At 42.0% G+C, this 16,436-nt stretch overlaps 1 protein-coding gene across 1 annotated transcript; it reads right to left on the reverse strand.

Annotated features, from left to right (window-relative positions):
• Positions 1-41: 41 nt before the first annotated feature.
• On the reverse strand, positions 42-10,116 carry stom (stomatin). Its single transcript, XM_079178499.1, has 8 exons — positions 9,964-10,116; positions 9,487-9,513; positions 9,051-9,160; positions 8,640-8,712; positions 5,162-5,244; positions 4,809-5,012; positions 2,462-2,596; positions 42-2,333 (listed from the first exon to the last, which is right to left on the reverse strand). The coding sequence occupies exons 1-8, from the start codon at positions 10,022-10,024 to the stop codon at positions 2,145-2,147; spliced, it is 882 nt and encodes a 293-aa protein (XP_079034625.1). The 5' UTR covers positions 10,025-10,116; the 3' UTR covers positions 42-2,144.
• Between the last annotated feature and the right edge of the window lie 6,320 nt (positions 10,117-16,436).

Below are 16,436 nucleotides of genomic sequence, written 5' to 3' on the forward strand. Positions count from 1 at the left end.
TTTTTTGATAGTGTCTTTATTTAAAGTCTTTGTATATTCGTATTATGTCAGGATAAAACTATATCAAACATTAGCAAACTGTACAAAATAAATTGTGTTAGCTGCAGAAACACAACCATAAATTCTGAATAAAACTTAAACAAATAAAAGTGATGTGTTGAACATTAACAGAACATACTACAATGAGCAGGGTTTCTTCTTAAAGTGAAAGCCAAATCATAAGAGAAGTGAGCTAAAAGACGCCAACGCCGGCTGAGAAAGTGGACGAGAATGATGCAACACGACCGAGTGGCTGCTCGGCGATCAGCAGCACGATGTGGTCGTATGTATGTAACCATCTTTACTCCAGATTCTTTGCTATCAAGCTGTTGCAAAAATAATACTCGCTCTCTCCGTTGTGGCTTCTCAAATAAAACAGGAGTTAAAATGATGTAACAGCCTTTGTATTTTAAAAAAAATAAATAAGCCGACAGCGCTTACTTTGAACCTGAAACCCTGTCTAGTCACAGCAAAACTATAATAAACTGATGTACCCATGTATAGATACACATAAATATTAACACTACTGAGTCAGACCTACACTAAATAAATACTCTTAACGTACATTTACACTTTGTCCTTTCTATGTCAAAAGGAGGACAAATGTAACTACTACATGTCAGTTTGAAACGAGATGAATACAAAGAGGTTGAACTATTTGGCTTGTTTGCACCTAGAAAGAGCTCGTGTGATAAAATACTGTCCCTTACTGTTAATTTCGTAGTGCATAGAAACGTGATATTAGGCTGTAAAATGAATCGATGGCAGTAAGTTAAGGCTTTTGGCAGAACGACTGGAGATAGGCTTCTCCTAAGCAGTGAAACCAGACGGGGGAGGGGGGGGGGGAGGGGGCGAAATTATAGGAACCTAGAAAACACACAGTGCCACCTGTACAGCTGATAAGTGTTCACTTTAGCCATAGACAACTCTACGGTTATGTGAGGCGTTCCTAACATTTCGTCCACTTTTCTAAATATATTGTATACTATGTATGAACAGAAAGCATACTGTAAACATATACATGTAATATCCAGCCTGACTGTCAACCTCTCAGCCAAGTTTTATGTAATCTGCTACAAAAGTATTGGCAACTGGAGAAAAGGTGTAGTGTGTGTATGTGTGTGTGTGTGTTTCTGTGTTATCATTTGCATGTCACTTTGTCCAAACCCTACTCTCTGAAGGGGCTACTTTAAGAGAACTGCCAACCTCTCGTGTAGGTTAGTATTGTGATACAGCAAACAAAAAGCAATCCACCAGGATTACGCCACTGCAGCTTTTTCGTGGATCCATCCGGTGCCTCTAGAAGAGCAACAGCAGATCTTCATGCCAGCATGCCAGTGTTTGGTGCTGAGGTTAGAATGAGTTTTATCCTAAAATTCAGTAAAAAAAAGAAAAACTTTCAATGAGCAGACTGCTGCTCCCTCCTGGTGTAGAGTTACTTCCTCTCACGCGGGCCGGCTGTCAGCTATGGTCTTTGAAGGGTGAGCTGTTGTGGTAACTAACATTTGGTAGTTAGTTATTAGTTAGTTATTCGCCAAACGTTCTTGGTGCATCAGGAGCCACAAACACAACTTCCTAAGCTTCATCTTAGCACTGCTGGTTCAAAGAGACATGCTTAATAGACACAGAGGCCTAAATATGTGTGTGTAAGTGATGCGTGTGTGTGTGTGTGTGTGTGTGTGTGTGTGTGTGTGTGTGTGTGTGTGTGTGTGAACGAGTGATGTCCACGGTTAGCTTTTATAGAGGCCACCGATCAAACTGTATAGAATGAATATCAGCTGATAACGATCGATCGGAGCATCTGAGGCCTGAATAATAAGAATAATAATAAACGTCTGCAAAGCCAACAGCAGATGGAATAAAAGGCATTTAAAATACAAAACATTAAAATTGGATGTAGCGCTTTGAAATGCGGCGCCAAAGCTCTTTGAGTCAACAGAGCGTCGGAGTAAAAGGACAGCGCCTTTAGTAATTCATGTCGGGTTTTTTTCTTTTCTTAAAAATGAACCGGTTAGTTACTGGTCAATGGGTGTCGGCCTATCGAAAGCAAAATGAACCGAAACTGACATCGCTAATGTGAACAGTAGTGTTTCGAGACTCCCTCCTCAGCGTTTGATGAAGCCCTGCATCATCTCCATGGGCAGCGGGAAGATGATGGTGGAGTTCTTCTCGGCGGCGATGGTGCTGAGGGTCTGAAGGTAGCGCAGCTGCAGGGCTGACGGAGACTCTGCAATCACCAGAGAGGCCTCCTTCAGCGCCCGCGACGCGTTCATCTCTCCCTCCGCCGCGATCACCTTTGAGAGGAAAAACAACACAGAGGGTGAGGGACGCCCGCATGCACGACATCAATACCGACATTTACAAACGATGAATGAATACCGGTGTAAATATAGAAACCGGTTTGAACAGAACCACCTCTCACCTTGGCTCTGGCCTCGCGGCTGGCCTCAGCCTCAGCCGCCATGGCTCTCTGGAGCTGGAGGGGCAGCTTGACGTCTTTGATCTCCACCCGCTCCACCTTGATCCCCCAGTCGTCCGTGGCGTCATCCAGAGTGGACTAGAGGAGACAAGAGCGTTCAACATGTTTTGCTTGAGTTTCCCGGAGCGTCTGTCGGAATATCTCATTTTGTCAGCATTTGACAAACACTGGCTACATGTCAACACTTCAGAGGAAAAAGCTAAAGATCAGAGACCAAGATCCGCACAAAACTCTTTTCTCTCTCAAAGCCAACCATCGTGCTCTTTCCAATTTGTCCAGCAGATGGAGCTCCACCTGAGCGCATGTTTCTCTCCTGCAGACAGAAATTAGCGCACAGCTAAAATGACACATGCAAAACTGTTGCCACAACTGTTTACTTATTTTCCCTGTTATGCATCAAGTATTTCATGCAGATGAGCACCTACACATCGGGAGCCTTGAGACCATGAAGGCAGTCCGGTGTCTGTACAGTGGAGCTGTTGGAGAAAGGAGCTTCGTTCTTGTTAGTTTTTGATTAAAATCAGACAAAGACTACGACTGTGAAAACATCATTATAAGGTCTAAAGCTAACGCTCTCTGAATCGGTCTATAAAGACCACTGAGTTTAAATGTTATTTATTGAACAGTGATTCAATCAAGGCTCTTAGAGCAGCAGCAGCAGATTCACTGTTAGTTCACAGCTTCTGCGATTTAAGCAATCATCACTACACGCTCATAGTCGTCTGAACACTGAACCAGAGACTTCATCTGTGTGATTACATATTCAAACAGATGTTGACGTCTAAATACTTTATCAACTCAGTCCTGTGCCAGACGATGGCGGCAAACCCCCAGCACAATATACTATAGGAGGAGGAGGAGGAGGAGGAGGTTTCACCGTTCTTCAGTGGAGACGGTGAACTGGGAACTGAGAAGTGTGTGATGCTTAACGGTACAACGTCACACACCATCAGCTAACTAGAAGAAGAAGCTAGCTCCATATTCTCAGTATGGACATCATGGCAGAGGAGAAGAGACCGAAGAGGATGTTGACAGAGGAAGGAAGGAAGGAAGGGAATAAGAGAGTGACGCGAGTAAACCTCAGACTGCAAAGTGTTTATATTGTCTTGATGTACAATCAGACTGTACATCATTGTGTCATTTATAACTGTTAGTATTATTACACTGAGTTATGTAGTTTTTCCGTGTGCTAAAAGTCACATTAGAACGCTTTGTAAACGATGTACATGGGCTGAAAACACGAGCAGTATTTCAGCAAAACTAAAACCTTCAGTATTTTACATTTTTTTGTATCTTAATTAATTTTAATGTAAATGAACTACCGACTGATTGCTGACAAACCTTCCGACTGCGTGTGCATCAGGAATAAATATTAAATCAGTGACAGAAGCTCGACATAAACTGGAAGTAAAAGTTTCATGAATCAATAAATAATTGAACTCCGAAAGGCAAACTAACAGCTGTGCTCTACACGGAGCACAGGATTACCTCAGGTTTTCTTGGTTTACAGCGGATACACACTTTAACTGCAGTTTGTTAGTTTAACTGACACCGAGTTCAGGCAAACTGGCTCCAAGGCAAGGTGCCACTGTAATCCTGCATTCTGTTTTCTCCACCAGCCAGTCAGGAGGCTCATATTATCGCCTTGATCTATTTTTACTGACTACCTAACATATTTATATGAACAGGTTTTCTGCATGATGCTTCAGGGTGCATTGTTGCAGGGGTCAAGACTTTCAGAACAGCGTATTTACAACATATATATATATATATATATAAGAAATATCAGCATATTGACATAATGAGTCAGAACTGTCGAGGAATATGCATCACAGCATCATGCAAAGCATTTTCTGCATTCCAACGTTTACATGAACACAGCTCACAGAGAGTATCCTAAGAAGTGTCGACTGGAGGAAAAGCAGCACGCAGCATAAAAGAGGAGGCTGAATGTGAAGTCAAATGTCTTCAGGGTCACACAAGAGCTGACCAATAAGGGGAAAGCACCTTATATAAAGTACTTTTACCGGCATGCAGTATTTAAAAGGTTTAATTATGAAACTACCAACAAATATACATATTTGATCCGTTACGTTTTTCAAAAAGTCAAGTTTGAACTAATTAAAAAGAGTGACAATAAATTCCTAAGTGTTTGGCTCTGAGGTTAATGCGAAGGACGCATCACACAACTCCCCAACTCACACACACTGTATGTCTTCCTCCCCACAGCTATGGCAGCATGTGTTGTGTTGGATCACAATGCTAACAGCTAACAGCTACTGGACTCTACCTGCATGCTGTGTGCGATTTCTTCCCGGTCGGACAGGATCTCCGACAGGTTCTTAGTGCCCAGGACGTTCCTCAGGGTGGTCTGGGCCAACAGCCGGGTAGCGGCATCCGCATTAGTGATGTTGGCCACAGCCAGAGTGGCATTCTGGACCCGGTAGTACACCACGCCGTCCACACTCACCGTCACAGAGTCTTTGGTCAGAACCTGAGAGCGGGGCGGGGATTTAACACACACGTTAAGGCAATAAAAAAGGGAGAAATTGTTTAGTGATTACAATTAATTTGATGTCCTTTGAATGTCTGCGAGTGTGACAAAGTGTTTGTTTCATGTAATTGGAAGTGTGCGAGTCATACCTCCTGGGGGGGGATGTCGAAGGTGATGGTGCGCATGTCCACATTGATGAAGCTGTCAGTGCACGGCAAGATGAAGAACAGCCCTGCGGAATCACAAGAACGCAAACAGTTTTTTAAACAAAGACTAAAGCCCCTGTAAACACAATAATGAGGAAGCGTCTTCACAAATGTTTGAAAACACCGGGATGAATGGAATTCTGGCAGGAGGCCACGTCGAGCTTCTCTTTGTAAGACTGCAGCTGTGCCGACAGCGAGGCAAAGCTGCGGATACTCGCAGCTTTCATGCGCCGGGTTTCAAGTCGCAAATGATTGAATTAGTGCATTAGACAACACGTGGCATGTGCCTGAGTGGAACAGACATGTGCTAGGTGTGCCATCATTTAGCAAACATTAACGCCACACCGGTAAGAAAGACTAGCGGGGGGGGGGCGGCTTCCCGTCAGGATATTGTGTTCTTAAATGGTGAGATCACAGCCATCTGTTCAGGAGCGGGAGAGGAAGACAACGGCAGTCTCCTCGTGGCGTTTCCAGCATTCTCGACGATTGCGGTTCCTGTCAGACGAGAGGAGAGGCCTCAGTTGCCCTCACACACAAGAGACTCCTGTAAACCATCTTGTGGTCCAGTGGAAAATACCACAAATAAGAATGCTGGGGAAAAAAAAACCCGTTTCCAATAAACACCTCTGTTGATGGCAGAGGGGAAGTGGATACAGATGCAAAATGTTCCACAAACACAGCCTTTTCATTTTATCACAAACTACCCCAGCAAGCCTGCTTTAAACTGCAGTAAATATTCACAAGTCACAACGGTGTAAGAGGCGTTGTAGATGGAGAGAGAGGAGGCCAGATTATTAGCGGGAGGGCGAGGGGCATTACGGGGAACTAAATGCTGATTTCAGCTACGGCGTCGGTTCCTCCAGCTCCTCGGGAAGGTGAAGTTTGCTGGCGGAGAGCTATAATTACTCCACACTGTCATAAACAGGGGTCCCCTGGCACTCCGAGGAGTCACATTTCAGCAGTTTGAGAGGACACTGCCTGGTTTTTTTAGATCCCGTAAAACAAGAAATCAAAGATGAAAAGACAGCCAGTTATGAGATGCATGCAAATTATTCCTCGTGGGAGTCGGTATTTTTTTATTTCTTTTTTTTGTTTTACTTAAACAAATCCACCGCCTCTCAAAACAGGAGTCACGTCGCTGAGAATAGAATGATTTAATCACTCAGACCTTGAACAGAAACACATGCAGCAGCAGCAGCAATAAGGCTCTGTGGACTGGGAGCCCTTCTAAACTTGTGCAGAACTTTGAGGTGGAGCTTCTGCTTCTTGTTATTATTAGGCCTTCGTATTTCTCCGTTTTTTTAAATTTGTAATTGTAATTTGTATTTGACTTGTCGTTTGTCAGCCTGGCCCAGCAGGAAGGGGATGGGTGTGAAAGTATGGTGCAGAGATATTCATGTCTCCCTCTGGTTGAATTGTAATGACTCTGGTGATTCCCGGACTGTTTCTCTTGCTCCGTCACTAGGTTTTTATTTGCCCAATAGCTCGATTAAAGCTCAAACACCTGCAGAACTAAGAACATTTTCATTAGTCCCAGCCGTTCTTAGAGTTAAGTGTCAAAACTAAGAATGTGTATATGGTCACAACTGCTTGACGTGCTGATGTTAGGCCTTGCAGTGCATTGTAGTGCAGCCTCGCATGGTGGGAGACTCTTAAGTCTTCTTTTACTCTTTCATAGAGCAAACATGTCTGTCATGAAATATTCAAATAGAAGTGCATACTGAAAATACAGACGGTAACAGAATTTGGATTGTATACAAACAATATCTGATGAGCATTGATATGTGAAACATTATGTATGAAACTTTTGTTTACATGATGTAACATTTAGGGATTACTTGCAGGCACCAACCACTATAATTTGGGCTTTAAAAAGGTTACACTCTGTGATTTTAGGGCTGTTGACAATCAAGAGTCACAGACGACGACGACAAGTATCGGATAATACTAAATATTGGGTATCGGTATCAGCCTTAAAAGCACAGTATCCATCAGGCTGAAGTGAACATGTTCTTCGTGTTCTTCCTGAGGAAAAAGCCGCTAAACGTCCTGTCAAAGAACAGAAGTTTAAGGATTTGGACACCAACACTGCAATTAAACACCGACTATGAGGTTAAAGGGCTGACTTTCAGCTTTAAGGGAGGTTATTAGTGTGTATATTTGTATTTGGTGAAAAGTGTAGGTATTAAAAAAAAAAAACTATTTCAGAACAATGATCCTAAATTTACTGACAAAGCAGCCGCAGGGTTTATTAAAGCTGTCCAAGTCAGTCAAAAGAGCTCAATACAAGCGAACGCGCGTTTTCTTCAGCGGCACAAGAACTAAATGGGTGCAGTGAAGGCTTAGCAGAGCATTTGCTGGGGAAATGCCAAGCGTCTGCTGATGAATCTGCGTCGAGAAGTCTGTCTGGAGGTGGCAGACAGGGACACCTGGCATCAGGATGCGTCTCCTCATTTGTGATTGGATCTCACGTCCCCTGTTTTATATTCAAATAAACACGCAGCCTACCTCAGCAACACATGTTGTGTTGTTTTTTTAAGCAGCAGGAGACAGCAGTGGTAATATCCTACATTTTTGTGAAATCAGTTACATTTTATGAACATTAAAAAAAAACAATAGAGCTATTGTCTTCCGGCGGTCCCCGAGGACCTCCGTTCCACCGACACAGCACTTTTGTTAAGCAGCGGCAGCACACAGAGCACCAGGGATGAGCTCTAGTCTAGACTACCATGAAGTAGGCTATAGGCACAACGTAAACCTCAGCTACACAAGGTGCTGTGGATCACACTCATCGTGACACACGTCGGTCGAGCAGGAGGTGGTCTGAATGGACTGTATTGAAGACAAAGGACCAACAAGATGAGCAGAATATTTGATCATGTGCTCACTGATGCACTGTACCCGATTATATTTAAAAGTTGGTATGATAAACAAACCGGAACTCTACACTATCTACAGCTCTGGCATCATATCTGTGCTCCGTCATATTATTTATTGTGGTTTCTGCTGCCTGGTTTAGATCTTAGTCGGTCTGCCATCAGCGTTAAAAAGAAAAAGCATCTTAGTGTAACATAATCTAGAGGGGACACACAGACACGTGAACCACGTTTGAAGTAGGACGGCAATACGGCAATATTAGATCGATATCTTGATATCAGAGGAGATATTGCCTTAGCGTTGTCTTTCCTTGGGTTTTTAAAGGCCTTATTATGATTCTGAACTAACTGGACTGTTCTATTGTTTTAATTCACCCACTTGGTCATTATATCCATGTTACTGATGAATCAAAATCTCATTGTGTGAATATGTGCCAACCCTTCACTATCATCACAGTATTGACAGAGGTATTTGGTAAAAAATGTCACAATATTTTATTTGGTGTGATTTGGTGTGTATAAAAAAAGAAAAAAAAGACACTGACCTGGACCTTTGGCTCCTCCTCGCAAAATGCGCCCCAGGCGAAAGATGATGGCTCGCTCGTACTCCTTCACAATCTGTGTACAGAGACAAACCGCAGGCTTGTATGCGAGTCTGTTCCTTCTCTTATGTGACATTCTACATGTAGTTAGATATTGAGATATGCTGATGGGTACTACTTTTAAGAAAAAGCACAAATCACACTGCTCACTGGGGATACTTTTAGTAAAGCAAAGGCTAAACAATGATTCACCAGCTCTGATGACCTAAATAAATACACATAATATAGGCGATGAGTTTGCTGTACAAACCCTACGATTTAAATGTAATAAAAACAGATAATAATATAGATATATAATACCAGCTAGCTTTGCTTGTAAAGTGGGAAATGAACTGGAGTTGACCAGCAGCTGACCTTAATGCACATCCATACGGAGATGGGCAGAGTGATCAGCATGAGGAGAATGGAGAGCGACACCAACAGCCAGCCACACAAGCCGATGTCAGAGTCTGAATTCTCCAAAGCTGAGGGGGGAAAGAAGACAAACACAAGCGTGGGAATATCTCAATATACACCCAATCTGATGCACGTGCAAACAGCTGTTAAAGAGAAGCAAGTTCATTCAGATGTGAGCTCTTACTAAAAGCACACACTTCTAATCCAATCATGCCCCAGAGCAGCTTTCATCCATCTCTAAACACCTGCTTATTGTAAATGTGTTGTGGTTAGTCATGTCTCGTGTCACCTATGCGCGCGCACACACACACACACACACACACACACCCTGCCTGCAGCAGGTCACTAGCTCAGTCAGGGTGAGGTACGGACATGCGATGAATGAGATCCCTACCTTGAACGTCATGTAAAGTGATGTGACCTACAGACAAAGTGATAAGTCAGAACGCCATTGAACGACTCACAGTAACGTTGCAGTAGTGAGGGCTGAATAACGGATACATGGTATGAAAACAATACATGTCAATGGGTGGCCTTGGTGCTGATGCTGCGGATCATCCCTGCCGTTACGTCACTGACATGATCAATAGTGATTGGCACGAGGCTTCACCAGCTGAACCCACCCTGTGGCGAAGAGTCATTTAGGTAGATTAAGCTAACTAGGCTAGCTGCACAAGCTACACATGCTACAGTGGTCGTCAAGGGTTTAACCCAGCTATCTTCACGGAATAACAGTATTCCTTCAAAACAATAGCCAATGGCTGCACAGCCGTTAACGTTAGGTGTCTGAATTCAACGCAAGCTGCGACGGCCTCTGTGGCCAAGCTGCCCGAAATAGCACATTTAAGAAGTAACGTGAAGCGAGCGTTACCCGATTGACGTTCTCGTCTTCTGGAGTCTTTCATTGCAACTTCTTCGTTGTCGGTATCCATAACATACGAGAGATATAATATGTAACGGTGCAGGCGAGCGGTTGCAGCCGAGCGGTTGCAGCCCTGTGTTTACCGGAGCGGCCGTGTCCCTGTGAGCTGCTGCTGAGGGGGGGTGGTGCCCTCTTGTTTGGGTTTTTTCCCTTATGGGTGACTTGTAGGTGCAGTGACGCAGAAAGGGAGGCACGTTCTGCAGGCGGTTCAGCCTTCAACAGAGTAGACCAAATTCATACACACAATTCATTTTAATGGTCCGTCTTTTGCTGCAGAAGCAGTAAAGACGTGCAAAGTCTTCCATTTGTTTTTCAAATGCAGTCTTAAACCATCCTGGTACTGTTGCTTTTCTTCCAGGCTACATTTCTAAAACATCATGATTGACCGATCAAAAAGCAACAGTTAAGTTTACAGTTTAGTTTGTGCTGGAACTGGATGACGTCCAAAATCTGTGACTGACAATTCAAGCTGCAAATGGGTTTGAGAATACATTGCACCCAACACCCAACATCAGGCACTAACACAATGTTCTGGGATGAGGTCAAGGCCTCAGAGGTCCACCCACATACCAGCGGGGCAGTATTCTCTGTGGCAGCTGGGATCTAAATTCACCAGCACTTTAAACTGGCTAGTATGAGATGGCTATTTATAGGCCACTGTGCAGAATGACTTCACAGCTGAAAGCAGCTCCCAATAATAACCTTTCCAAACTAACTGTCAGTGGTAGGATTCGACACTGAAGATGGTTATTGTCACTCCAGTTTTACAAAGGTTAATCGTGTGAAATGCTGTCCATAAGTGCAAACCTATTGCAATGCAAAATCAGACATGTCTACGGGCACAGGGTGCCTGCAACCGTTAGCCATGCCTGTTTACAGCTGCAGAGCAAGTTTGAGAAATAAATACAAATGTCACCAGTTCAAGCATATAAGGGGATAAGTGAATAAAAACATCTATAGTGGCTACATAACAAATGGGAAGAAGAAAAATGAAGATGACTGCTCACATATGTTGTTGGTGGATAACAAAAGCAAATACACACTTTGACATAAAACAAATAACCTTAAGAGCAACACAATGAGCACTATAGTCATGGGAGTGACAATGGGCATGACCTTTCCTGGTGGTATATGTGTGTTGTTGTCATTATCAATTTCAAAACTAAATTTCCATTACTATCCCATTTATCTTAGTTATTGTGTAATTTCGGTGTTTATGAAAAACACATCATCACAATTAGTTTGAAAAACCTTTAAGAATATTAGCTTTTTCCTTTTTAGTTTCTTTTGACTCATCGTAAATGAACACATAGTTGAGAATGAGGTCAGTAAGAAGTATTTGGATGGAAATCCAGCTATAGTGACCACTGGTGTCAGTATAGTCCTTATGTGACCTCCCCGTGGGCTGGTCCATCTCGAGCTGCCTATAGGTCTGTGTGCTGGGCAAAAACTGCCCACGAACACACAAGCCAGGCCTTTTGTAACATGATGCTGGAGTCATGCCTGCAGGTTGATTAGTCTGTTTATTCAGTTAATCCTCAAGTGATGTGGTATTGATTCCTTAAGTTTACACTATATTCTAATGGAGCTGATGTTGCTGTTCAATTAAATGAACTGTGAAGAGTTGCCCTAAATTACAATAAATTAGCAGACTGGTGGAAATTTGTGAAGAACAGCGTATATTCAAAAATAAAATAAGCAGCTCACTGTAATTAAAAGCCCTTTAGATATCCTCACAGCACATGCAGATATTATTATAAAAATGACCATCAGCATTAAATCTTATAATCATAAGCTATACAATAAAGCAGATTTGCAGTGTGTATTTGGGAATTGCTTCAGTGCCCTTTTTTGTGTGGACCAATCCATATCGGTAAGCCTCATTTAGTCTCAGCTACTATTTCAGAGGCAGCCCCGTCGGTGGAGTTCAGGTGGTGGCCTGCACAGAAAATCCAGGCAATTCCAGCAAGTGTGATTATCCTGGGAGAGTGAAGTGATGGTGGTTCGTGCATGTTGGAGTGGCCCAGAGCTCCATCCCATCTAATCCTCTTTTAATTAGGGTGAGAGAAAATGCGGGACCCCTCCTGGATTAGTCACAGCACATTGACAAAGCACCAAGCTGGGACCAGTGTACAGGTCTGGTGGCCAGTGTGGCCAGTTAGGTAGAGGGAAGACCCTCTCAGGCGTGAACAAATGCCCTCTTATTTCCCAGCGGCTACCTGGAGTCTGGCCTCCCTGCCTCCATAAACCAAAGTGTCTTTGGTCTCTGGTGAACTGGGAGGATAAGTTACAGCGTATGATTCGCTCATCCCCAGTCCCCCCCCCCCCCTCACTTGACAGGCCACTGTATCTGCAGTCACACTTGCTCCCTATTATCCACCCTTTTTGCTAATCCTACAGGGTACTTTGCCCTCCTCGTTATCTCTCCCCATCCCTAACTATCTCTCTTCATGCTCTGTCTGTCCATTTCTCCGTCCCTCTCCTTCTTTTCGTGGTCAATAATGGGAGGCTCAGCCTCATGCTGATGAGGATTGAGGTGAACAAAAGAATCGATTAGCGGCCAAATAGTCTGCGCTGCCCACTCAGATCTTTGAACATGTACAGATAGGGATTACACCAGCCAGTTTAATGTTTCACGATACAAAGAAAGTCATGCAATCGATATAGATTACAATTATTATGGTGCTTCAGGTCTACATGCAAAGTAGCATGCCAAAAAATGATGAATGCAGTGCAAATTATATGTTTTACAGTAATAGTTTAAAAATAGCTTTACATCCCAGATGTTTCTGCTGTATCTTCAGGAGGATTTTAGGTAAATGGAGACACACCACAGGACATATTTTTGTATTCACAGATTTGCTTAAAGAACTCCTATCTCGGCCCTATAGATGTTTGAAAGGTGATTGGTTAACCACTGGGGGTCACTGGGGTGGTTCCAGTGAGTTTCATAGTGCAACAATCAGCAGACTACAGCAGTGGCCAATGAGTCAATTGAACTGATCTAGTGTAATCTAAGTCTGAAAAATATATTGAACTATATTGAAAAAAGAATTACCTTTATGAACATTCAGTTTGTCTAGTTTGTTATATCAGAGCCGATAAGGAGTCAACAAATGGAAAACAGAAACAGACTGGGTTAGTTTTGGAAAAAACAAGGTTCATCCTTCTGGGTTTCATTCAACTATGTTATCACCCCAGTAATATGTGAACCATTATGTATTTTGGTATTCAAATAATATTAGTAAACAAATGGTGTCAGATATCCTTTCTGCAGTTGGTGCAGTGGAGGGGTTTGTGGATTCGATAGTGTGACTAGATGGAGGTTGACGTGTGAATTCATAATTTCTCCATGAACAACAACTGTCCAAGACAATCCGCATAAAGTACATCACCTTGTTCCCAGCTGTTTATTTCCCCTGCAGAGACAACAGTTGCCATTCTGAATATTTGAATGCTGTATATGCAGTATATATATATATATATATATATATATATATATAAATGGCACGTGCACGGTGGAACAATGACTTTTGACCACATAGTGGAACTTCCATGTGTTGTAATGATCAATTATCGTGAGATAGTGTGCGCAATGTACAGAAATGATGACCTGTTGGATAAATCATTGAACATGTGAAAATGCCGGATGTAAAGCAGCCACACAATTTCAAAAGTCTGTCAAAATACAACTAGAGGAATCTCGACGAACAGATGGAAGGCTGTACCGGAGCCATTCAGGCTTCACGGGAGACATTTGGCACCTGTGACATACCTGCTCTGAAACGCTCCCGGTTTCATTGTGGGAGGCAGGTTGGACGCCTGTTGAAGGGGGCAAACATTTGACTATAGCCTTCAGGGCCCACTGTATGTCTCACTGACATCAGCAATCAGATCGACACTAAGATTTTGATATCTCATACTCAGATAAGCTAGCAAGATAGCAATTATTGAGATAGTATTTCGTCATATTTAAGAAGATTAAGAAACTCAGGAAACTCAGCTCAAGTATGAAAGCGTCCCATATATAAACAGATCATATTATATCTAAGATAGTAATAGTTATTTAGGGATAATATTAGTCTTCGTGGTTCTTAGTAGTTCCACCAGATATACAACATTATCGTCTGCATACATTTAAAAACTTGCTGTCACTATCCTAAATATCCTGATAACGATATTATCGTGAGATCTATAGAAACTGTGACCCAAAAAAATAACAGTGCTGTAAGTAAAACTCATCTTTAACTTTGTTCATTGTGCATTTTGTCTCTTTTTGGCAAATAAATGTCACTAAAAAATAAGAGCGTAGATGGAGAGAAAGTCTGTAAACTGTACATCACTGTACAAAAGTGTGATTTAAGAGGCGCTGGATTATTTACACAATGTATTATGAACATGATATCAATAATTCATTTTTGATTCTATCATTTTTTTTCATGCGTGTACGCTGAATGCAGCTGGAACCGGCAGGCAGTTAGCTTAGCTTAGCATAAAGACTGGAAACAGAATCTCAGAATCTCACTTGTTTAATAATCCATAGACGCATAATGCAGTTTACAGACATAATAATATTCTCATTTAATTAAAATTCCCATTCACAAAATGTCAAACTCCTTCTTTAAGTTGTTCTTTAAAAAGTCATCAGCTCTCTCTGGATAATCAGGACGAAAACAAAACTGTAATGGATGGAAACAATCACCCCATTCTAGATACTTCAGTAACTACAGAGCCACGCTGGTCCTCTCTATTATGAAGAAAAACATATTTCAATAAATCACGATTACTGCATACAGGTGAACTTCCTCCCCATTTTCCTCCTGAGCGCTCCCCACTGCTAGTTTGTAAAACACAAGGTGGCAGACAGGAGCTGCTGCATATAAGTGTATCACAGGTCAATATTGATCCTCTGGCTAGTTTGGTCCAGACAGATTTGTATATGCCTGATAGGCTTATTATATGGACTGAGGGCCTGGGGTCATACGGCTGTTGAGGAAGTGAAGCTCCCTGAGCAGTGTGTTTTATTTCCCCATAGATGTATCGCTCACAGCGGTGGGTACTTCTCATACTTCCGATTCTCCGGACTACACGGACATCAGACAGGATCATTCATGCTGAGGAAGGTGAGGAGAAGTGGCTGGTGTCATGAAGTGGACAGACTTTAGTCAAAGTTCAGCTCATCCTGCCTCTCAGCCTGTAACACTGGGTGGCAGTGTGTCCCTCTAAACAGAAATCTTTCACCTCCAGCAGAGGAGCTCAGTCTGTGAGGAGTGAGTCTCTGAGGCTAGCTCCACTCAGGTTTGATCAGATGAAGATTAATAGATTACTCCGAAAAATGACTTCACCTCCATACCTAAAGCACTGGGTATTACCGTTTACTTTTATGAATCAACATAAGAAGTATGCATCAACATAATCTTGCCATTTAGACTCAGACAAGAGCAAGGAATAAAATAATGTACAAAATAAAGTGCTATGCATTTTTAAATAAATGCCTGAGGCCATAATGATTACTGTACAAACAACATTTAAAGTCAGGCACTATGAGGTTTTGTTTGCTAATATTTGTAAGGGATGCACTCATTCTGTATGAAATATAGATATTAATTTATAACGCTACAACGGGTCTTGTTAATTAATTTAAAATACGGTCGTATAGACTTGTTGTCATACAGATTATTAGTAGTTTGTCGTTTCTAAATCTTTCTTCCTGAAAGAGTTAATTCCTGCAGTTTCTAGATATTTTTTTATCTAAATATAATCTGATGTTGTTCAACCAAAAAAACAGTTTGAATTCATTTAAACTGCATCCGCCACAAACACTTTTACATTTTAACATTTGACCCTTAAATCTAACTCGACTTTGTGTCTTGTTACTTTTGTGTTCATGTGTTTCTACTGAAGGCTTTAGCAGCAGAAAGAAGCAAAGGCTTCAACACAACACTTTGCATAGATGGCACATACTTATAATTCACAATGTTGCTGTTGATCTGTTCACAGTATCTTCCACACACGCTGTTTTATAATCCAACAGGCCTGAGGGATTTATCAACTCTGTATGAAGGAGCAAGTAGGGTCAATTATAAAATCACACACTATATATATATATATATATATATATATATATATATATATATTCTTTTCCATTTTGATCGAAACACAGTTCCACAAAAACCAAATGCAACGTGAAAAAATAAAAATAAAAATCAATTTCCATTATTATATATAATACCAGATTATCCTGGAAAAGTCTGCAACAACTGCGAATAAGCTTCCAACGTACGATTTTACTCCAAAAGTTGACAGTGAAGATTGAGGTCACAGAGGTCACAGCGAAGACAAGCTGAGAACTTGTAAATCCTGTCAATCTGTTTTCAAATTACTGCGGTAACAGCATGCGAGGTGTTGTTTCCGTGTATTAT

The sequence above is a fragment of the Pholis gunnellus genome (genome assembly GCF_910591455.1).
Source record: "Pholis gunnellus genome assembly, chromosome: 18".
NCBI classification, from domain to species: domain Eukaryota; kingdom Metazoa; phylum Chordata; class Actinopteri; order Perciformes; family Pholidae; genus Pholis; species Pholis gunnellus.

Bases quoted from the DNA above. Each gene is read 5' to 3' on its own strand.
- stom (XM_079178499.1), bottom strand. From the start codon at position 10,024: ATGGATACCGACAACGAAGAAGTTGCAATGAAAGACTCCAGAAGACGA. The intron at 9,161-9,486 runs GTAGGGATCTCA...TTCCCCCCTCAG, and splicing joins CACTTTACATGACGTTCAAG to CTTTGGAGAATTCAGACTCT. The intron at 5,013-5,161 runs GTATGACTCGCA...CCCCGCTCTCAG, and splicing joins TCGACATCCCCCCCCAGGAG to GTTCTGACCAAAGACTCTGT.